General features: G+C 49.2%; 3 protein-coding genes across 6 annotated transcripts in view; 1 reads left to right on the top strand and 2 right to left on the bottom strand.

The window, feature by feature from the left end:
• cdc42bpab (CDC42 binding protein kinase alpha (DMPK-like) b) overlaps nt 1–6,835 on the bottom strand; it is a 43,317-nt gene extending 36,482 nt beyond the window's left edge. For all 3 annotated transcript variants that reach the window (XM_029849235.1, XM_029849237.1, XM_029849236.1), the window contains exon 1: nt 5,655–6,835. In XM_029849235.1, the coding sequence (XP_029705095.1) occupies nt 5,655–5,832 (178 nt within the window). In that variant the 5' untranslated portion in view covers nt 5,833–6,835. The remainder of the gene's footprint in view (nt 1–5,654) is intronic.
• Nucleotides 6,836–11,034: 4,199 nt separating this feature from the next.
• Nucleotides 11,035–12,957, top strand: lft1 (lefty1). Its single transcript, XM_003971468.2, has 4 exons — nt 11,035–11,299; nt 11,501–11,747; nt 11,841–12,080; nt 12,359–12,957. The coding sequence occupies exons 1-4, from the start codon at nt 11,035–11,037 to the stop codon at nt 12,681–12,683; spliced, it is 1,077 nt and encodes a 358-aa protein (XP_003971517.1). The 3' UTR covers nt 12,684–12,957.
• Nucleotides 12,958–13,711: 754 nt separating this feature from the next.
• hnrnpub (heterogeneous nuclear ribonucleoprotein Ub) lies at nt 13,712–21,723 on the bottom strand. 2 transcript variants are annotated; one of them, XM_011611863.2, is made up of 14 exons: nt 21,073–21,723; nt 19,763–19,877; nt 18,139–18,218; nt 17,911–18,050; nt 17,735–17,834; nt 17,226–17,338; nt 16,874–17,137; nt 16,642–16,761; nt 16,439–16,567; nt 16,197–16,365; nt 15,822–16,103; nt 15,484–15,749; nt 15,268–15,405; nt 13,712–15,026 (listed from the first exon to the last, which is right to left on the bottom strand). In XM_011611863.2, exons 1-14 carry the CDS (start codon nt 21,554–21,556, stop codon nt 14,976–14,978), a joined length of 2,451 nt encoding a protein of 816 aa, XP_011610165.2. In that variant the 5' UTR covers nt 21,557–21,723; the 3' UTR covers nt 13,712–14,975. The 2 variants fall into 2 exon arrangements, with proteins under 2 accessions (XP_011610165.2, XP_003971535.2); XM_003971486.3 differs by having other exon boundaries at nt 21,100–21,556.
• Nucleotides 21,724–22,370: the final 647 nt, after the last annotated feature.

Genomic DNA, 22,370 nt, shown 5'->3' with positions numbered 1-22,370 from the left:
CACCCCCCCTCCACACACAGCTGAGCCCCTCTGTTCCACAGCACAGGAACGTATAGAGCAGAAATCAGCTGTGAGCTGGCAATCAGTGAGGGGGGGGTGGAAGGACGACTGGAACCATTTAACGTCCACTAGCTGGTTCAACAGTGCAGCTAAAGCAACGGTGGGGGCTGATTTAGCATCGCTAACACATCTTAATATTAATACAGAAGAAAATGAAGCTCAATTCAAACGGGAGGAGGGAAAGAGAGAAGAACACACTCTTGAGTCTTCTTCTGTGGTGTATGTGAAGTTGAATAAAGGCTCCAGAGGGTTTCAGAACGGGTTTAATGCTGCAGCTGCAGACAACAAAGGGCACAGAGCAGGATACGGATTGATTTACTCGAGCTAAAGTGCTAGCCTGAGATTACATTGTTTTAAACTGGCATTTGGCTAAATCCAGACCTAAACTCATTCACTGCACGATTGGCGTGATAAGGAAAAGCTGCTCCTTTATACCAAACGGTGAAATGTTTAGGTTCAGCGAGGCTGAACTATCCGGATGAATCAATCAGAGTAAAGTAAACATTTCACCTCAGGTTGAATGAATCAGACGTATCACAGAACGCCACTGGAACTGAAAACACCTTTATGACCAACTGGGCGGGCGTTGGTTCTGTGTACGAGTGCTGCCGGATCTGCTGGGCGGATGAAGAGCAGGGAGACTGAACGGGCCAGTCTGAGATGACTGGGATGGACGAACGGTGACACGAGCCCTCTGACTGAAGTCACCACAGCACCAAAGGCTGTGAGCCAGTAGGTCACCGGCTGCCACGGGAACCGAAGGGTTTGGACCTGCCAGCATGACTCAGTTGCTTAGAGGGATGAGTGAGAGATAATGTCCCACTATGGGCCACCATAACTGACCTCATCCTTTCATCAGAGCATATTTAGCTACGCTGTTGCTGTAATTACAGATTCTGTATGATTTTGGCATCGTTGTTCCAGTGCACAGCTCAGAACAGACAAAAACAACGATCTGCTAGTGACCGGGACCTGCCTGGCAGATGAAGACATGCTAACCGCCACTTTCTGATGAGCAGAACACCAACACACCTGCAGTTTTCCGGCCTTATAAACTCAAAAATGTAGGAAGCCATTTTGGAACTTCCCTGCAATCATGCACATTCCTTCGCTGATACCCAGACCTAAATAAGAGCTGCAGCTGTGGAGCCCCAGAGGTGGGGGACAGAGGTGGGGGACAGAGGTGGGGGACAGAGGTGGGGGACAGAGGTGAGGGACAGAGGTGGGGGACAGAGGTGGGGGACAGAGGTGGGGGACAGAGGTGAGGGACAGAGGTGGGGGACAGAGGTGAGGGACAGAGGTGGGGGACAGAGGTGGGGGACAGAGGTGAGGGACAGAGGTGGGGGACAGAGGTGGGGGACAGAGGTGAGGGACAGAGGTGGGGGACAGAGGTGGGGGACAGAGGTGGGGGACAGTGGTGAGGGACAGAGGTAATGGACAGAGGTGGGGGACAGCGGTGGGGGACAGCGGTGAGGGACAGAGGTAATGGACAGAGGTGGGGGACAGCGGTGGGGGACAGCGGTGGGGGATGAGCAGGACTGAGGGGGAAGCGGTGTGATTAGGACAGACAGGTCCAGAGGGTGCTGAATGATGGGGCTCGCTAATGACCTGCATCAGAGAGCGTCCTCTGGGGGGACAGCACCGCGTCTCCTCACATGTTTTTCCGACACACTGCAATTAACAGAAGCCGCACGTCTGCAGGAACGCACCCGGAGAGTCGGGAATATTCTGGGAGGCTGTTGATTACTGTTCTTTAAATTTCACAGATGCTCTAAATATAACCAAGTCATGAATCAAGAGGTGATGCTTTGGAAATGCAGGAGACTTCAGAGGGCACTCGGGACATTTCCGGTCCAGGTTCAGGCCCGGTGAGACCAGTTCTTCATTGTTGATGACTGAATATGTAAAACAACACGGCCTCACCCGCCGCTATAATCCAAATATATGTTTAACCAGGCATGTGAATCAAACTGCAGCCCAAACTGCGCTTCCTTGCTGTGGCTGGACTCTCCAGGAAATAGGAATTTGAAGGTACCTGCAGAGGAGAAGGTGCAGATGTTCTCCAGCTACATCAGGTGTTTGCAACCCCCCTCGAGACAAAGGAAAAGGAAGATGTTCCGCTTGTTTATGCACAACAGGAAAAGGACTCATCGTGAGTGTTGAGTGAGCAAACAGGTTGGTCACAAGTCCACCGGGGAGGAAGTAAACACGTCTGTGACCTCACGCCTTCCCAACAACACCAGAATATTGGACACCGCCGAGCCCCAGACGACACAAAGACACAATGTGATCCAGCTGTCTCACTTCCATGTATGACATCATGCCCCCCCGACGGGTCTGACTGAGCTCACGGGAGCTTTATGGTTCCTTCCTGCAGCCAGCAGAGAGGAACAGTCAGGAAACAGCAACCTAAGGAGTAACAAGGATATCCTGAGGCTCCAGGCAGGATGTGATGTCACAGCTCAATACCATGCAACACAACGATATCTTGGACATCACCTCGGATTAATGAGGGGGAAAGGGGGCATTCCACCCTGGGTGGGGGGGACGCGCTGCCAATAAAAGGCCCGGTTGGGTGGAGCAGGCATCAGCTGCAGATGAACAGCTGGCTGCTGAGAGCCAGGACTAAATGTGGACTGGAACAGGTCAGGCTGCAGCCCTCCACACCCACCTATATGGTGGCCATGGAGGGACAGAATAGGACAGAAGCAGGAAAGCAGGAAGTCTGTGAGAGATCAATGGTGTCAACAGAAATGTTGAAAGCCTTTTCCTTCGAACAACGCTGTGGATCGGACCTAAGAGGGTGCATGGTCGGGTGCATGGTCTCTCTCACACACAGACACACACACAGGCACACACACACACACACACGCACAGCTTTGATTTACATGAGGAGTCAGGATTCAGTGTACTTTCCCCGTGTCCTTTTCCCTTATGGCTCCAGGTCATGTAGGGGTCTCCATTTCAGCTAAAACAAGGTCACTGAACAAAAAAAAAAATTATTCATTGATTCTCAGGGAAGGGGGCGATGCTGAGGCTCACGTGCACGGACCCGGCAGTTTGGTTGGCGCGCCTTCTGTCTGGGCCCGCCGTGACCAAGAGACTGCTGCTAACAGCATTACATCATTCCCTTCGCTAACGTTTAGCTAGCATTTGTCCTCAAACTACAAAAGAGATGGTATCCAGAACAGATGTGCCGATCCTTTGACCCTGCGGTCGGGAACGTTTACAGAACCAGACAAGAACGGACCTCGATTACAGCCCGACTCTGCCTGAGAGAAGTTGTCTGTTGTCTCACGAGTGTGTAAGGCTGAAAACGGGCCCTTTATCCCCGCTACGTTGACGTCTCGTCTGCAGCACGCCGCCGCAGCCCCTCGCGCTGCATTTTGCAGCATGTTTTCCAAACTTCCCCGCCGCAGCAGTGCCGGCGCCGCTCGCATTAAACTGTCGTCTTCAGCGTTTCAGCTGCTGCCCAGGTGTGTTTTGCGGCGTCAGGGTGTTCGGTGACCTTTGGCTGTGCACCACATGTGGCGTTCACCCCCACGTTTGCATTCCAAAAGTCATTTCCAGTCAGGCTCTGGGCGGCGGCGGCGACCCCGAAGTGACGCCGCACCGACAGCTCACACCAACATGAGTTTAACCGCCGCGCCATGGGCAGACTTCAACTGTCCGCCATGACCCTTGACCCCACCGTGCAACCGTTTGTTTTCAGTGCTGAAACAATGGAAGGGGCGGGGCTTAGCGACGATCTGCAGCCTCTCTCCAGGGGGCGACGGAGTTTCTTAGATTCACCTATAACCCTCCGTCTTCACCAATCACTAGAGTTGAACGCTTGTTGTTTTTGCTATTACCAGAGGACAGCGTCTACAAACCTCCCACCGATTGAGGAAACGTCTCTTTTTCAGACCTCACCGCGGCACGTCGGCAGCGAAAAAGAATTCTGGGGCCGTGTTTCAGCTCGCCGCGTACCCTCCACCCAGAGCCCTGACACGCCTGACAGCCATCTTTCATGTTGTTACAGTGAAGAATATGGATGTGTAAACAAGGCAAGTGAAGCATCCAGAGTTCATGTGTTTGGACATGATTGGTTCCATCTGCACTGACAGAGTGTCGGAGTTCACCGTGTTTCAGAAACTGCAGCGTTCAGAACTTGAAATGAACCCAGACCGGGTCACCAGAGAGGTACCGCGCTGTTCTGGACAGGAGCAGAGGAAGACTCCTCTGACGCTCTTCTGCCGACGTTCTGGTTCCTTGCGTCCAATTAAACCAGCAGCAGAAACTGGAGGAACCGGCACCGGTAACTCGGTACCTCAGCCACAGCTGGGACACATGTGCGTGTCCCGCGTGGCGTCTGGGTAAACTCGGCAACACGTTTTCTTGTGTCCACACAAGCAAACGGCGCGGTGAGCTCATCCCTTGGAGCCCAAACAGAGGGCATCTCCCAGAATCCTCCCCGGCCAGGACCCGGCAGCCCGGCTGTGGCCGATTGGCTGGAGAATTACAACTTGGATGCGCTGAGGGAAACAATCCATGTGTGAAGAATGAAACCAGATGGCTTCCAGAGCAGCGGCAGAGCGCTTCTTTCTCCCTCCATGTGCAGAAAAAGTTTACCAAATCCAAACTTCCACTTTTAGCAGAGAAGAGCTTGACCAGATGGTGGCTGCTTTGGTTAACCAGCGGCGCTCCGGCCAGAACAAGCCGCTGTCGGCTGGCGTAACCGCCACGCTGTCTGCGTCGCACGCCGCCACTCTTCAAGAAGCCTGCCGGCTACTCTTTAACGGCTGCCGGTGCAACGCCGTGCCAGCTCAAAGTGGCCCAGACACGGTTTGGTCATGGCATTATTAAATCGTCTCGGTAAATTTCCCCCGCTCTGTCGTCGGGGCTTGGAAGGCCGTGGGGAAGGTGTGCCGGGCCTCTGCACCGCCGGAAAGTGAGTTGCTCACATTCCTGCTTCACGCACCAACTAAACCTGTGATGTCGCTGCACAAATGTGTGTGTGGTCCCCGCGGCTCCTGTTGTTGTTTCAACCTTAGTGGGGGGGTGAACATGTAACAACACTGCAAAGCTGGTCCGGTGACTGGAAACCAGCGAGTCCTCCTCTAAAGCTCCGGCTGCAGAGGAATCCATCGATTAGCTGATATGAAGCTGTGACGAGGAAATCGGCCTGAACGGGTGAAGCCAGACCAAACCAACCCCCTGCGGTTTTTAAAGAGCGATTTTCCCCAGCTGATATGAAAGAAATACTCCAACATCCTTCCTGTGCTTCCTCACTCCCTCTCAACTTGGTACCATTTTTACAGCATGTCTGTTTTTGGTAATGAGACGGGGCCTTCCGCTTCAGGTCCAACGAGCTTTTCCAAAACACATAAAGCATTTTAATTACACGAGAATATAGCTGCCTTGCTTTTAGTTTCAGGGAGGGTTTGAGCGAGATGAGAGCGAGGCCAAGAGAGCCCCACAACTTCTATAAAAGGAATGTGATGGGGAAGGGAGGGCCGCTGCACCAGCAACATTATCAGCCTATCATCTTACCATAAAGACAGGGAGGCTGGCTGCACACACCAAAGCAGGAGATAATAAAAAGCAAAGCTTACCCCAGTCCAGGAACTCCATGATGTTTTTCTCCCTCCTGAGTGGGGAGTTGTTGCATTCATCATAGAGGCAAACCAGGACATCCAGCAGGGACTCCACGCTCAGGCACTGGCCATTAGACACCACCGGCCCGTCCAGAACCAGCTTCTCCAGCTTCTTCAAACGCACCTCTCCCGACATGATTATTCCCAATTGGTGGCTTCCCAGCTAATGGTGATGGAGGATGCCTCCTCGGCCTGTGTTAGCACGGACGGGGCCTCTAAAGTTCTCTCACCTTGAATGCGCCTTAGAAAATGATAAAAGTTCAGAGCTGGGGGGGGCTAGTTCCTCGATAAAGGTGTTCTGTTCATGACCTCCATGTGGAGATCCGTTGTCTAAGAGGTGGAGGAGACTTGCCCATTTTATAACACCTATCCCCGCAGGACATGTATGAAGAACCAGTCCCAATTACAGACCCGAGCTGATCCGGGTCGGTCAGTTTCACTGACTGGTGGGTTTCTGTTGGAAGAACGTGTAGAAATCGGGTCGATGCGGCTCTCAAAAGATCCCTCCGGGTCGCTGTGGTGGATATTTAGGGCTCTCCATGACGGTTGCGATCCCACCCCCCCAAAAAAAATGATCGGCAACGCTACAATGCCTCGACCCACGAATGGAAAGACGACACAGGCTTAGTTAGCAGCCTGCTAGGTTAGCTGTTCAGCTAGCCAGCGAGCTAACAGCTACGGTTACTTTTCTGCCTTCCCGAATTCCATCGTTGCCCCCTTTTTTTAACGGGAGCAAACGTCTAAAAAGCGCAGCGTCCACAGAGCGAGGGGGGGTTCTGACGTCTTTACATAAACGGGAAAAAAAAAAAATTCCCTTGTTTTCTCAAGTTATTGCTCACAGGTCTGCAGTTTAAATCCCATTCTTCGTCGGGAAAACAAACGTCTCTTTAGTTTCTGCACACTTCGCAGCGACGGTCCCTAAAGTTAAACGGCCAAAACGCGGCTCCCTTTCCCACCCCTGAAGCCTCCGGAGCAGTTGGTTTCACGTCAAAGACGGACGCTGTCGTCTGGTCTCGCTCATTCCAAATACGGGACACAGCCTAAATTCCCCCCTGTCCTTCCCTTCGCCTGGCCTGCCTCCCCCGCCGGTCGCTCGCTTCTTGCCGTCTTTGCACAGTCAAACTAGCAGCAGCCCGCTGCCAGAGATATATGACGGAGGAAGGTGGTCGAGTTCACCGCTCCATGGTAACACCGCGGGGGATTGTGGGAAATGTAGGATAATCGCATCAAAATGGACAATTCGCGCCATGGCGTCGTTTTAACGTTGGCAATGGGTTGAAAAACCTCTAATCTTTTCCGATAATAACGACTTTTTAGTTTAAAAAGACGTGTTTTGCGTTTTTAAACAAAGCAGCGCCGCTTTCACGCATGCGTACATGACCGACATCCCTGTTCGGCCATGTTGGCGCTACCAGAGCGTCTTCGAGCTCGGCAGCATCTCTGATATTGCTGCTGCTGCTGCTGCTGCAGGCAAAATCCCAGATCATCATCATGGCGCCCGGGTTGGCGGAGAGGATGGGTGGTGGTGCTGGTGGCGGCGGGTGCGCGGTGGGGAGGTGGCTCACAAATTGTGAATGGAAACTGCGGACTCTCTGACAGTCTGCTGCAGATGGAGAACACATTTTTAAAATAAAATAATGGAATGACATCTAATGCTGGCTGGAACACATTTATACAACATGCTGCATGGCCGTTTGCGCTGTGATACGGAGGGAAAAAAACACATAATAACATGTATAACTGTCGTCTAATTGGTTAATGTATCGTCTTTCAAAACTAATGAAAATACATCTACAACTGATTCCTTGAAAAAATGGAGCCCATTGTGGTCATCAACCTGAATGACAAAGTACAGTTGATTACTGGTTAATCCCCTTTTATATGCCAATCTGTTGATAATTGCCACTCATTTGTTTCCCTCTAAAAACTACACTGCCCATGTAACATCAAAGTATGTGCTATCTGATAAATAATGAATGCAGTTTGACTTAAAGAATGCATATGAAACACCTAGATAAAAGAGGACATAGAATATATTTAAAATGCTGTTACATCAATTGAAAGTCACTGACAGTTTTCTCCTGATACATTTGGATTGTCAGCAGAAGATGTCGTAAAATCAGGCATAACTTAACTCGTTAACTCGTTCTTATTTTGCTGGTATTTTCCATCTGTTCGTTAAAATCAACGTTCTCAGTTGCGCAAAACAACCAAGTAAATAAAGAATGAACAGAAATTGTTGTAACTCGTATTACACAGGTGGAAAATTGGATGCGTGTGTGATTTTTACGTTAAAATCTGAATTGGAAATATTCTTCTGTCGGATGACACGCGTCTCCTGCCTATAGTGAAACTATGGCGCCCTCTGCTGGTCATGTATCGTTCGTGCAGATATATATTGCGCCGATTCGATTCACGCTTTTTTCGGGGGGGGGGGGGGGGGGGGGGGGGGGGGGGGGTCCGCTCACGCAACAACTGCATTTAATCTAGATTCTGGCGTGAATTTCTACTTGCACATTTCCCGGATTTAGTCATGTTTGCAGCAGCCACCCTCCACCAGCGATCACTTATTTTGTAAAGTTGTCTGAAATATTTCTTATTAGTCCCATCTAATCATGTCTGATCCTATTAGCCGAAGTCTACCCCGAGATTAGACGGTGCTGTGATCGGGCCGACGGTGCTGTGTGAAATGCAATCAGACTGTCCGGCTGGACTTGAGATGTGGAGCCGCTGAGCAATAATTGGGTTGCGGGTGCACGGGTCTGGCGCTTCTCCACCCCCTTCATCTGACCTGATCGGTGATTAATGGTGCACTGATCCAGACTGGATATGGGACGTCTGCGGGCGGATCTGCGGTCCATTATGGTGCAAACTAGATCCCCAAATATTTGGCGTTTAGATAAAGCGCGCGGACGGTGGATCAGGAAGTCGGTGACAATGTGGAGAAGGAGGAATTTGACCACCAACGCACTTTCAATATTGACTTTGTGGAGCAGACGGTCATGTTCCGACGCGGGGAGAAGCAGAATTCTGCAGCAGCCGAACTGCAGCCTCCTCAGAGCCTCCCTGCGCTTCCACAGGGGATTCTGTTTCCCAAATGGAAGGGAATGGACCTATAAATTGGACTGCTTTTGAATGCAAATGTGTGGATGTTAATTAACACCTGCGTTGTTGATTGCGGGAGCTCGTTGGCCTTTGATTGAAAAGAAATGTCACCTCTGGGCTTTGAACCGGGCAGCTCCTCTTTGACTGGCATGTGGAAGGAAGAAAGACTGAGAAATGTCACACAAAGGCCTTCTTAATTTCCCGAATTAGGGGTTGTAATGTGAGGGAGAGATGGATCTGCAGCTCCAAGGCAGGTCGAAAAACCCTCCCACTGCTGGGAAAATCATCTGAAAATTCACTTCATGTCAACAAAAGAGTTTAAAACAGTAAAGTGATGAATATCAGACATGTGAAATCACAATGTATCATGCACAGACAGTAAAAATATCAACAGTAGCAGAAGTTTGATGTTGGCTGTTTCAAGAAGGGTAAAGATTTATAAACTACGACTACAAATGTTAAAATATTCTGTCTTTTCTGCAACATTCTGAAGATGGAAATTTAATTAAAAGGTCTTGATTCCAAATAAATAAGGTTCCAAGAAAAAACAAAAAACAAAGATGAGCTCAGAAAAAAGTCTGAAATAAATAAAATGTCATCTGTGTATTTAAAAAGTTTTTTAACAATATGAGAAAAGTAACAAATGTAACTTCTTGTCATTGAGACTGTTGAATAGGAGAAACTGTAATAGAGATCAAAAACTCAAATTCATTGTCATTTAAATGCTTCTAAAAACATTTTCCACTTTGGGTTAGATTTTTTTATTGTGTCAAAGGAAAACTGAGCTCTGGAGTTCCACAGGGATCCATCTCAGGTCCCAAAAGTTCATAAAAGATTTTTTAAAAAAAAACATATATATGTATAAGATCAATAAACTAGATCATTTTTTAAAATTGTGCATCTTCACCTAATTTCTTAGATTTTCCTTTTGTGTGTCAAAAAGAGCTGAACCCTGAAACATCAGATGTGTGTTTGATTTCATCGGATTTAGTGTTCGGATTGTTTTCAGGAGCTTTTCCACCCTCAACGGTGGACGTGTAAAACAAACGGACGAGCATCTCCACCTTCAACCTTCGGGCCACAGGCTGCTGAAGACCATCTGCTCCAGCTTCTCCTTTGCTTATTAATTTGTCTCGTCCTTCGGGCTGCGGCGAGCTGCGGGTCTGGCAGTCATCTGTCATTTGCTCTTCCTGTGTGCTCCTTCAGTCTGTCTGACATCTCTGAGCAAACACGGGCCAATACACAACCGCCGGGGGCCCGGGGCCCCTCTGGGGGCAGCCAGCGAGAGCGGCTCTTCTTCTAATGTTTGTGTGACAAAAAAAGGCAAGGCAAATCCTCGCAATGGAATCAGATAATCACCAACCCGTGAAGAGCCTGCCCCAATCCACATCCACGCCGGCCCCCCCTCCTCCAGCCCCTGGATTAACTGTCTGTTTGGCTAATAATTTTAATCTATTGAAGAGGTTCCAGAGTGGTGACAGGGCTCGGAATAAACATCTAATCCTCTACCCCCCCTTTCATTTCCTCTGTGTCCACTGTGTCCTCCTTTATCCCCCCCAGTTACACACGTGTGGCAAAGCTGGTGTCTGTGTTATTACTGGACATAAACTGGTGTGACACACGGCCGCCAGACTGGCCTCGACTGACATCGTCCAGTGGAATGTCGGCGTGGAGGGAGCGGAGCGGAGAGACCAGGGTGCGACCGAGAAGGGGGCATTTCAGGTTCACAGGGTCAGGACGTGTCCGTCTGGGACACACGAGGAGCCACAGTGGACGCCGACCCTCCAGGACGTGTTCAAATTTATGAAAACAAACAAACCTGAGATTAGTCTGTTAATGATATTAAACTCTTAAACGTGCATAAATGCTTGTTTTCCTTTTCCACCCAAACACACAAAATGTCTCCCTTTTTTCCACAATAAAGATCCTCAATTTGGAATGAAATGACAGAGTTTTAGAGCAGCTATGGCGAAACAACACCTCCACAATTAGGATGGTACTGTAGTCTAATTGTTGCTGTTTGAAGTATGCTCACTTAGATATCCTGTTCGGGCTGTAGTGTCGCACCTTTGTTCTGATAAGGGTCCCTGCCCCCATTGACAAAGTGCGAACGACTGGGAGGGTCGCGACCATATAAGAGGCCCCGCGCAGTGTCAGAGGAGCACCTCTTACCTCTGGGTGATTTGTCCTCCGACAGTTTTACACGCTCAGCTTCTCCCGCTTGTTTTTACTCATGGATTTGTTCCGCGCCTGCGTCCTCTGCGCCGCTCTCTGCGGCTTTGTTCGGGCTTTTACGCATCAGGATATGAAGGAGGTGCTGCTGGAGAAACTGGGATTGGACGAGCTTCCTAAAATCCACAAGAGAGATTTGGAGAATCTGGTTGTTCCGGCGCACGTCAGGAACAAGTACCTGTCCATGCTGAAGCTGCACCACAGCAGGCGGCGCAGGTCGCTGCCCAGCCTGGCGGGCATTCTGAGGGGCATCCCCGGTAACGCAGGTGAGGACAGTCTCCGTTTTTAACCCTATCTGACGCGGAATGTGGAAGAATTCCTGTAGGACGTTTTTAGTTTTAGTTACGCGCGGCGTAATTTCCGTGCGTAATTGGCGCAGACTGATTTTACGCACCAGACTGCATAAAACAAACACATGTAACGAGCGGGTGTGAACGTTGGCTAAACGGTTGTGCTGTCTGCTGCAGATATTTCCGGGGAGTATGTGTACTCTGACACCACCCGGCACCGTATGGTGTTCGACATGGAGGCGCGGATCCCGGACAACAGCGAGGTGACCATGGCGGAGCTGAAGCTCTACCAACAGGCCTCCTATCAGAAGCGCTACGTGGTGGAGAAGAGGAACCACCGGTCGGTCGGCAACGCCCGGGTCAGCGTGTACTGGGTGGACGTGCTGCAGGACGGATCCAACCGCACATCGCTGGTCGACTCACGGTGCGTCATCGGTTCCCCGCCGGCGTCAGACGCCATCTCATCACCACGTCACTCTCCCGCTAATTTACGCCTCCTTGTTTCTCGCTCTTGTAGGTTGATCCCCATTCACGAAACCGGCTGGAAGAGCTTTGATGTGACCCAGGCGGTGCATTATTGGTCCAAGAGCCAGCAGAAAACACCTATGCACCTGGAGGTGTGGATCGAGGGCGAGAGACCTGGCAGCTACGCGGCAGAGATGGCCAAGAGTGTGCGCTTTACCACCCAGGAGCAGACGGACAACACCTTGGGGAAACCCGAGCTCATCCTCTACACACTCGACCTCGAAGAATACGGGTAAGGGTGCGAGTGTTTGATATACAGGAGCCATGATTGGCTGCATCCTCGTGAGCAGGTCAGACAGCCAGGGCAGTAGGATGAGCTTTGTTGCTTTTAAGACATTATTTCTGGAATAAATTGGTATAAGTTCAACCTTTACCACCTCAGTTTTGGATCGTTGAATCCACAGAAATGAACCAACTTCAGCCAATAGCGTGACATAAATAGACCAGGGGTGTAGCTGAGATCTTCGGGGTCCACCAACTTAACCCTCCTATCCCCCCCTCCCTCCTCAGTTCTCGAGGCGACTGTGACGTCCGCCAGAACAAAGACGCCTGCTGCCGTGAGCAGTACTTCATCGACTTCCGCGCCCTCACCTGGACGCAGTACTGGATCATCGAACCGGCTGGCTACCAGGCCTTCAGGTGCACAGGGAGCTGCAAGCAGCCCCGACGCAACTTCGGCTACGGCGAGCGGCGGTGCATGGTGTCTGAGAGCGCCCCCCTCCCCATCATGTACCTGGTGAAGAAGGGCGATTACACCGAGATAGAAGTGGCCGAATTCCCAAACATGATCGTGGAGAGGTGCGCCTGCGCGATGGACAACCTCTCCATAGTCTGAGGTCCTTGAAAGCAACATGTGGAATCAGAGATATTGGCATTCATTGGTTTTATAAGGCACATGTAGTACTTGCTATTTAACATTTACTGGGGTTTCACATTCCCAACCGGCAGCTCTGGAGCCACGAAACCCCCCCCCACCAGCACTTTTTTTGTAACTATTTTGTAAATTTTGATATCCTTTTGAGTATTATTTGCATTTGTCTGCAGCAGCCAGTCAAATTCTGTCTGACGTCTAATATTTTCAAGCTGTACATAATATGGATGAGTTTATGTTTGGAAAATAAAGATATTTTGTTTCACTTCTGGCTCCAGGGCTCTTCCTCCTCCTCCACTCATTCAAACCCTCATTCTCATGCACGCGGCTTCTCCTCCACCTCCCTATTTGCCCTCAGAGGAAATAAAAATGAGCCTGATGAGTCGCTGCGTTTGCTGTGCCGCCATTGACAATGACGGCCGGACCTGCCTGCGGTGAGTGTTTGCGGTGGGTTGAAGCTACGTGGCCACATACAGAGAAACACGGGGTCAATTCACAGGAGGCCAGAATGGGCTGCCGGCGTGTTTACACCAGACTTAACCCGGGACAAACGTTGCTAATCGGGGCCCATAGCTAATGCGTCTGTTGACCGTCTGCCTGGGGGGTCCTGTCATTCGCTAATATGCTGCTGATAGAGGTAAACACGGCCCGGCTGAAGGCAAGCAGTTGTCTGGGAGGGAAGTGGATTCCCATGATGCACCTGCAGCAACAGCAGGAGGCAGAGACGCCGAGCAGGTGGGACCAAAACACCCCGTCAGGATGTCCAATGATGTTGTCTGAATAAGAACATCTGGGATCTGTGGTCCAAATGTGAATAAAGACGTACAGCGGCTCAATTCTATGGTTTTACACCTGTTCAGTACCTGTGAGGCTGGTTAATACACCTGTATCTACAAATATCACCGCCTGTACACAGAAAGACACCGTGAAAGTGTTTCATCTGAATGTGAATGAATAAAGCAGGAGGCCTGTACAGAAAACACACAATCATGGTCACTCTATAAGCACTTTTAATTAAGATTTGATTAATACAAATAAAAAAAGCCTTAGATTTTCAAAGAAACATTAAAAACCTGTCATAGAAAACAGAACGAACCTGCACAAATCGGACTCGTCGCAGTGTTGGAGTGATCAAAAAACCCGATAAACCTGCAAAATAAAGCTGTATAAAATATATTTGTCTGTATCACACCGTTTATAGTCAAAGCTCTGCTACAGAAACTCACGATACAAGCAAAGACGCTCCGCATGTGGAAATAGAGCAGACAAATTCATCGCACAGCAGTACTCGCGCAAGCTAACACCTCCGTTATCACAGTACATTTGGAATATTTACACCATCAGTAGTTAAACCGTGTGTTGGGGGGGGTTAGAACCAACCTGAGCTATTATCAAAAAGACTCCCAGTGTTCCCAGTTCAAAGTTATCATGATGCTGTGCAGCCAGTAACACGTGCTGGTTGGAAAAAGCAAATGTAGCTGGCACAGCTTTGCAACACTTAAAAAAAGTGGTTTTCAAAAAGATCAAAGAGGATATTGGGAGGGTGACGAGCGGCAAACTAGGGTGACGAAGCAGAGATGGTCGTCGCCCACTGGATAGGGCATTTAACGCACCTTTGAGACCGAATCAAAAGTCATAAGCCAGGAAACTGTAAAAAAAAAGCCAACGTCTGGTTTATTGTACGTCTACGGAGTTTAAGGTTACAGCTTTGATGCGGAACAAAAGACAAAAAAAGATATTCTGGAATTCCTGATGCTTCGGTTTAACTCCGACAGACTCATTTTCCACATTTACAGTCAAGACTTCACCTACACGTGTCTAATAAGGTTCTCAAATGCTGCATTCAAACTACTAAAAAAAAATTATATATTTACAAGTTGGTTCAAAAAAAAGAGAAAAAGCACAGATAAAACACACAACCCTGAAGAAAACTAACACCCACCAAACCAGAGAGTAATCCCGATTACTGATATTACACTTGATTCTTTAAAAGCGCGCCATTTTAAAAGTGGGAGAGAAAAACAACAAAATATACAATGAAAGAAACAGACGGTGAACCCAGGCTGCTAATCTAAAGCCTCCAGGATGCTGTTGGTGGAATGTCGCCGCTCCATTATCGATCCAGATGTTGATTCTCTTTTTGTTGCAACTGGGTTCTCGGGAAAAGAAAAAAAAAATAACAAGGGTGGGTTGAGTGAGGTTCCGTGGCTAACGGTGGGTCTTGTTGTGGGCCACCAGTCCATTAGAACTAGAGTCTTAGTAATAGCCAGGCTGGTACTGCTGACTCCAGGGCTTCTGGTTCCAGAACTGCAGACACACCGAATGGAATTTGTTATTTATAACAGCTCACATTATTCTCTTCATCAACATTATTACCAAAAAGGAAAGACACCCTGACACGCCCTGGACACATAAATACTAATGGAAATGGATTCAGAGCGGAGTCATGGATGCGACACAGCGACGCCTGGTGGCGGAAGCTCCAACTGCAGCGACCACACTACCGAGGAGCCTCTACGATTCAAGGGCCAGAAAGTGGAAAACTGACCCCCTGCTGCCAGCTCTGGTTGAACGCTTGGGCCTTGTCCATGCCATTCCTGTTGCCGCCAAAGTTGCCACTGTTTCGGTTGTTGAAGTTGCCGTTCTTGTTGCCATAGTTGCCGCGGTTACCACCTCTCTGATTGTACTGCAGTGGGACAGGGATGGCGCAGATCAACAGGGTGCAGGGCCTGATTTTAGACTGAACAGGATGTTTCCAACCCACCTGGCCGGGGTGTCCTCTGTGTCCTCCACGATTCATCTGGCCTCCGCCTCCTCTGTTCATGTTCCCTCGATGCCCTGGACCGCCTCTGTTCATGTGCCCCCCTCGGGGTCCCATGTTACCCCTCATGGGGCCGCCCCTCGGCGACCCACCCAGGATGGGCATGTGGCCACGGCTGAAGTTTCCACGTCCAGGGTAGCCTCCTCTGATGTTCAGTGGAGGCAGGAAGTTGCGTGGTGGGCGGGAGAAACCACAGTGCGGGCCTGGACCTGCAGAACATCGCTCAGTAAAGGGTTTTCTGTCTTTTGCCCAGAGTGAGATGAAGTCTGACACCAACACACCTCCTCTGTAGTTGCCTCTGTTCTGGAAGCCTCCACGGGACCCTCCTCTGTGTCCAGGTCCAGACCCCCGTCCAAACTGGTTCTTGCCTCCGCGGCCGCCTCCGCGCTGGCCGCTGCCTCTCTTGGGCATCGTGCTTCCCTGGTTGGGCTTCTTCTCGGCGGGCAGAGCGGTCTTGCTCTCCTCCCTGTACTGCTCCAGCAGCTTGGAGGCCTCCTCTTTCTGCAGCTCTGCGTAGATGATCTCAATGAAGCTCTCCCCCTCCTCGGGAAGAGCATAGAAGCCTGTTGGAAAAGCAGGAGGGGGTCAGGACATGATGCGGAGCAGCAAAGGAGGGGCCAACATGTTGATCTTCAGCTTCCTGGAGCGTGTTTCACCTTTCATTTTGAGGATGGCGTGCTCGGGCACCTCTTTGCCATCAGTCTCCACCTTCTGCTGGACCCTCTGCTTGTAGTCCTCCTCAGAAGGACAGACCACCACAGCTTTGCGCTGGAAGCCGGCGAACAAGCACATCTTCCGCTTCTGGCCCGGGGCCGACACATTAGTCTGCAACACAAACACACATCAACACTGCAGCGGGAACCTTTTCTACTCTTTTTAAAAATGTCAGTCCACCTACATGATCCAGAATGTAGTTCCTCTTCTTTCGGGCTGCGATTTCAATAAATTTTCCCAGGAAAAGCGGCGCTCGTTGGGAGATGGTGGTCAGCTTTGTGATGTCTTTGGACTGCCGCTTCAGGCTGTTGATCTGCACAGAGATGAGGAATCAATTCAGATGTGCGGGAGACGCCTCGAGACTGACCAAGCTGAATAAACACTCACCATCATCTTGTCCACGATGGTGTCACTACTGAGGATGTAGTATTTCCCAGGGTTCTCCTGCACGTGGTTCTTCACCCATGTGGTCTTCCCTGAGCCCGGCAGGCCGACCATCACTATGATCTATACGTAACGACGTACAACAGAGGCACAAATGTATAAAACCCACATTGTGTGAAAAAAATAGACATTTTTTTTTATCATTTCTGTAGGGATTTAGTTCAGATCTGCAGACCTCACAATCCGCCTTGGTCTGAGGGCCCCTGGGTCCACGGACTCTGTCGTCAACGGGGATCTGCTGCAGGAAGGTGAAGCCTTCGGGCTGAGGGAAGTACGGAGTCTCCATCTGTCCAAAGTTGAACTCGACAGCACAGTTGTGACAGATGATGTGGGGGAAAAGGGCCTGGCCACTCAGGCTGTCCTTGCTGATCTGGAATGCAGTGGATGGCTCGCCGCCGTTCTTGCAGTATGACATCACCACCTCATCGCCGTCAAAGTCCTTAGAGACAAAACACGACGGGTTGCGATGAAGCCCTAAGTGGGCAAAGCTTTATGCGCAAAGGCAGCACAAGGCGTCGTTTTCTTACAATGAGGCAGCAGATGACATCATTCTCCTCAAAGGTTTCTCCAAACTCCTCCGTCACACAGTTGCTTGTCTTTTTGCCTTTGCTGGAGTATCCGAAGGACAATTCTTCCTCACCTGGAAAACAGAAGCACGTAATTAGTTAAAAATAAACTAACATAAATGGTGACTTAAGCATAGGAATCAGCGACGACACTGATTCAGCTGCTGGCAACAGGCCAGCCCACCATTTAGATGAAACTGGAGCCATTTTACATTTTAAACGTGTCGTGGCCCTCAGCAGCCACTAGGGGGCCCTCTGGTACAAAGCGCTTATTTGAAAACAGCAGTTGTGTCCCTATTTTATGCTTTCAGACAGTCTTTGTTCCCTTTGTCAGATTACCAAGGTCAGTTAATCTACAGAACCGGGAGCAGTTATATTACCGCATTAAAACGAGCTCTTTCTGAGTCACAAGTAGAAACACAACAAACAGAAAAGGAGAAAACGACTGGAGGTGGTGTGTTGACACTGACCCAGGAGCAGAGTGCCAGTAGCCAGGGACCACCCGACCTGGACGTCATGAATGTCCATGTTCTTGCTGGAAATGTGCTTTACGGGAATCTTCTCTGTAATCTGGAAACCAACAAGTCCATCGGTTTGGGTTTTATGGGAAAGCAGCAGGTACAGGAAAGTGTTTGTGTTACTGTACCTTCATCTCAAAGCAAGCTTTGCCTTTATCTACACCATAGGTGGCCTTGCCTCCAGACCAGAGGTAGGCAAAACTCTCCATCGTCAGAGAGGAGGCACTGTAACGATCCCGGGACACCTTAAAATGCAGGTCGCAGTTGTCTACAGCAAAGACAATCCACGCAAAAATGAATCAATTGTGCTTTTCGGTTTGTTTTTGCAGCCATTTGCGATACAAAAACTAGCATACATGCATCCAGGCAAACTTTTGTGTCATCAATGTCCTCATCTTCTTCCTCCAGCGGTGGAACAGGACTCTTAAATGAAGCCCTGAAGAGAAAACATCAGTCAGTTCTGGAGATTCACAAGTCAAATGTTGGGCGCACGGATGCCTGGGCACCACTTGAAGGACATTGATGGAGGGAAATTCAGTAACACTAAATTATGCAGAGTAGACAGTAAACAAGCCATCGAGCCCCCTAACTGGACGGTTGGTGGAACCGTGGCCCTCGGCACTTACCTGACGGCATCCAGTGAAATCTAAAAGTGTGAGAGACACACAGAGAGAGCACCTTTGCTAGGTGGGGTCATGTGACCACAATATAGCAGTCCTCACAGTAATATGGTTATCATCTCAGCGACTGAGGTAGGGGTCAGGCAGAACCCGGAGGGGCTGTGGGCTACAGCAACTTACCAACTCCGTAGCCTGAAATTCTAAAATGGAAGGTTGAGGGAGCTAGCCACTGCATCTGTAAATCAGTTTGCCACTTGAAGCAAAGATCCACTGGAGAATCATCTCCTGAGACGTCCTTCAAAATGTTGGCGTCACGTGACCTTGACGGACCGGCCTGGGGGGGGTATTGGGGCAACTCGGTCAACCACCAGACCTCACAGGTTGCGAGCGTGGTGCCGGGGCCGCTGGTCTGGCAAAGGGTGGATTAAAATAGATGGGTCTACGTTTGAAACGCCAGAATGTGTCATGAAAATGGCGGTCCGTCAAAGAAAGGAAAAACTATTTAACCCGACCTTTTAATCAAACATCCCGGAAAAAAGTTGCTTCTTTTGCAAAAAAAAATAAATAAATAAAAAAATACACTTTTGGTTCCTTTAACCTTAACGAAGCGTCAACAGCGCGATGAAAACAACCAAGAAGTACGCAGATGTGCAAACACATTCAAGCACACTCTCCCCATGCATGATGACACCTGTATAGGGGCAGAAAAGCACCTCTTCCACACTCGCACCATGGGAACGAACACACGACACGTGATACATGAGACAGAAAAAGCATTCTAACGCCGTAAAACCAAACCAAAAAGAAAAGAAATACAAGAAAATATAGATTTCTATAAAAACCACTGCAGGCAAAGCGATGAGACGATCAATAGCGAGTTCCTCCGTGGACGTTCCTGCTCGGGTGATATAGCTACTCTGCAGTAGTCGACCCCCTCCTCCTCCCGCGCCTCTCAGCTATTCCTGCCCACCCCCCCTTCATTGTGAAGTGAACATCTGCTACTTCCCTCTGGGTTTATTCTCTCTCAGCAGTTTCACCTTGAGACAAAATGGGCTTTACAAAACAATAAGTGGCACGAGGAAGATTCAGAGCTGTAGTTGCACTTCTGCTACAGAATGCAGTTCATGGAATACACAGATAAGAGTGGGCACTGTAAAAAGATATATGGTAAGGCTGTGGAAGGAGTTACGGATGACCCTCAGAACATGTGTGTGAAAGTATGGACTTTAATCAGTAGTTAAAGTGAGGGTTTTCCTCCTGCTAGTTATGTGTGCATTGGCATTTAAGCCAATACATTTAACAAAGCTTTACATGGCGCTTCAGGGATGCTGAAGGCCATTTTGCTCTGTCCCATCCTTACCAGCTGTATTTGTTTTCTTCAATAAATTCATAGTAGCCCCTTCCATGTTCCTCCCGGCGTCTCTTAACACCCTTCTTATTCTTCTGATCAGCATTCGTGTCTTTGTCCGCATCCCCTTTGAAAAATAGAACAAAGATATAGAATGAGGTGCTCCTTTTGCGTTAGAGAAAGGTCGGACAGGCCGTGGGTGTCTGGCCCACAGAGCCCGTTCATCAGTTACATTGTGTCGACCATCATCAATAAGATTAAAAAAGAGGCAACACCTCATGGTTACACTCAAACACAGTCATTAAACTAGATAACTTTACAGCCACAATGACCAGAAAGGAATTACAATGGAAACTGGTCCAAGTAAACATGGTAAACAATGTTTAGAGGGGCTTCAAAAACAGGTTTCTACAAAATAAAGGGACATTGACCCTGAAATTAAGGGTGGAAATGTGCTTTTTCTTAATCAGGTGTATTTCATTAGAAGAATAAGTGTACTTCTTTGGTCAAACAGGTCATGCAGGGAAATGGGGGAAACCTACGTTAGGACCTGATATGTTCACCCTCCCCGTAACAACGAAGATTTACACCCAGGCGCTTCTTTTTGAAAATCTACGGGACTGAAACTGTCAAATTCAACAGTATATGCGTTTAAAATCAAGAATTATTAATAAGGCCGTGTGTGGATATTAGTCCCCGCTTCCTTCGAACGTATTTTTTTTCTATCTTTAACGCACAATGCTAAACTGGGGCTCAACGACAAAACCTGAAAGAAGGTGGCCCTAATTTTCAGTCAATCCCGCCATTATTTAGAACGAATATAGTGTGAGGATGACATAAATCGCGACACTACCTCCCAATATAAAGCTAGGACGACAATACGGATCAACTGTCATTACCAAACTATTAATCAGCAAGCTAGTTAGCGTCGAGCCACAAACAAAGAAAACCACCAGCTAGGAGGCTAAAAGAGGCTAATACGAAAACAAACCCCCTCCGCTATAGTTACAAACGTTACATTTACATAAGGAACACTCGGGCTATCGACATCTGACGAAACAGAATAGGTAATACGAGCTAACCGGTTTAGAAAATGGTGCCGTTATTTCAGCTAGTCGGCTAACGCTCGCTAGGCTAGGCTAAGCTAGGCTAATGCGATCGCTCTGGAGCCCGATGTTGAGCCTGCGGTGTCCGGGTTCACAAGAGGCCGTCCCCTGACGACTCGTGCCGCAGTAGCAGTAGCGCTAACGACGTAGCCAAACCAACACCCAGTCAGAGTCCATCCAGCCGTTCATAGTTTCCACCCAACCGGGCCGACTTACCCTCAGCAGCCTGATCCCCGGGCTCACCATCGTCTGCGTCTATTTTCTCCATGTCGTCGACGTCTGCCTTGAGCATCGGGTCCATGTCATCGTCTTCATCGACGTTTTCCTCGACGTTTTCCTCGACGTTTTCCTCCCCCTCGACCATCTCCTCGTCAACGCCAACGCCGACGCCGACGCCAACCGCTGCGCCTCCATTATCGCTCTGTTCCTCCTCCGCCTCGTTGGCTTCCATGCTCTCCTCTACCGGGCCTTCCTCTTCCTCGTCCTCGTCCTCCCCCATAACCTCTTGCTCGGTGGGCTGGTCGAAGCCGTCGTCCTCCGCTGCCTCCTCGTCCGGATGCGAGGCCAGGGCCTCCTCGTTGAGCGCGGCCTGCAGGCGGTCCATCAGGTCGGCCTTCAGCCCCTTGTCCGACAGATTACGCCTTTTCAGCTCATCCTTCAGCTCGTTAACTTTCAGTTTTTTAACGTCGATGGAGCTCATGGTGAACGGTTGCTTGCGGCAGTTAAGGAGCAAAATTCACAAAGACAACGAGAAATAAATAATCTGACCCGCTTCAATCACTGATATAACACTAAATCTGCGCCAAATGGGACCCAGGCCGACCGACCAATCTTTCACCGGCACAAGAGCGCTGCGCAGCGGTTGCGGCGTGGGGGAGGGGCGGCGGCGTCTGACGTCGGTACGTACACCGTGACGTCAGCGCGTACACAGTGACGCCAGACGCCGGTTCGACCGTGCGCAAGGTCCAAAGCAGGAGAAATAAGGGAAAAGACAGCGAAACAACAGGCTGGTGCACGAAGAGAGATGGGATAATATAAGAGACATGAGTTTGGAACGAGTGAACAGAGAGAGATTATTTTAATCGTTGCATCTGAAATGTGCTGGGGAAATAGATTAAACCAATAAAGCAGTAAATATGGAGGTGTGTTGTCTTGTATCAATGGTAACCGTCTCATTAGAATACCTGGTGAGTTTGTCTGCCCCCGTGTGTAGATTCGAGAGTGATCCTCAGTATATAGATTGTAATCCCGATTAGAGAATCTGTTGAATTGAATTCCATTGAGAAAACAGGAAGTAGAGATAAAATGTCTCATAACACAGTGGGTTTTATGATCAAAATCCATAAGGTCAAAGTCCCTCCACAATCCAGATCATCAAAATTTAATTAGCTCTTGGCCCATTATCATTTTCCAAAAAATCCATTAAAATGCCTTCGTAATTTTATGACTATTTTTCCTCACAGAAAAGCAAAACCATTTTATTTTAGGAAATGTGTGGCACTGTTAAAAATAAA

Source organism: Takifugu rubripes, chromosome 16 (genome assembly GCF_901000725.2).
Source record: "Takifugu rubripes chromosome 16, fTakRub1.2, whole genome shotgun sequence".
Classification (NCBI taxonomy): domain Eukaryota; kingdom Metazoa; phylum Chordata; class Actinopteri; order Tetraodontiformes; family Tetraodontidae; genus Takifugu; species Takifugu rubripes.
Note: the sequence above shows the minus strand (reverse complement) of the source record. Positions and strands in the feature narration are given on the sequence as shown.

Bases quoted from the DNA above. Each gene is read 5' to 3' on its own strand.
- lft1 (XM_003971468.2), top strand. From the start codon at position 11,035: ATGGATTTGTTCCGCGCCTGCGTCCTCTGCGCCGCTCTCTGCGGCTTT. The intron at 11,300-11,500 runs GTGAGGACAGTC...TGTCTGCTGCAG, and splicing joins GGGCATCCCCGGTAACGCAG to ATATTTCCGGGGAGTATGTG. The intron at 12,081-12,358 runs GTAAGGGTGCGA...CTCCCTCCTCAG, and splicing joins CTCGACCTCGAAGAATACGG to TTCTCGAGGCGACTGTGACG.
- hnrnpub (XM_011611863.2), bottom strand. From the start codon at position 21,556: ATGAGCTCCATCGACGTTAAAAAACTGAAAGTTAACGAGCTGAAGGAT. The intron at 18,051-18,138 runs GTATGCTAGTTT...TCTTTGCTGTAG, and splicing joins AAAAGTTTGCCTGGATGCAT to ACAACTGCGACCTGCATTTT. The intron at 17,339-17,734 runs GTCAGTGTCAAC...TCTGTTTTCCAG, and splicing joins TACTGGCACTCTGCTCCTGG to GTGAGGAAGAATTGTCCTTC.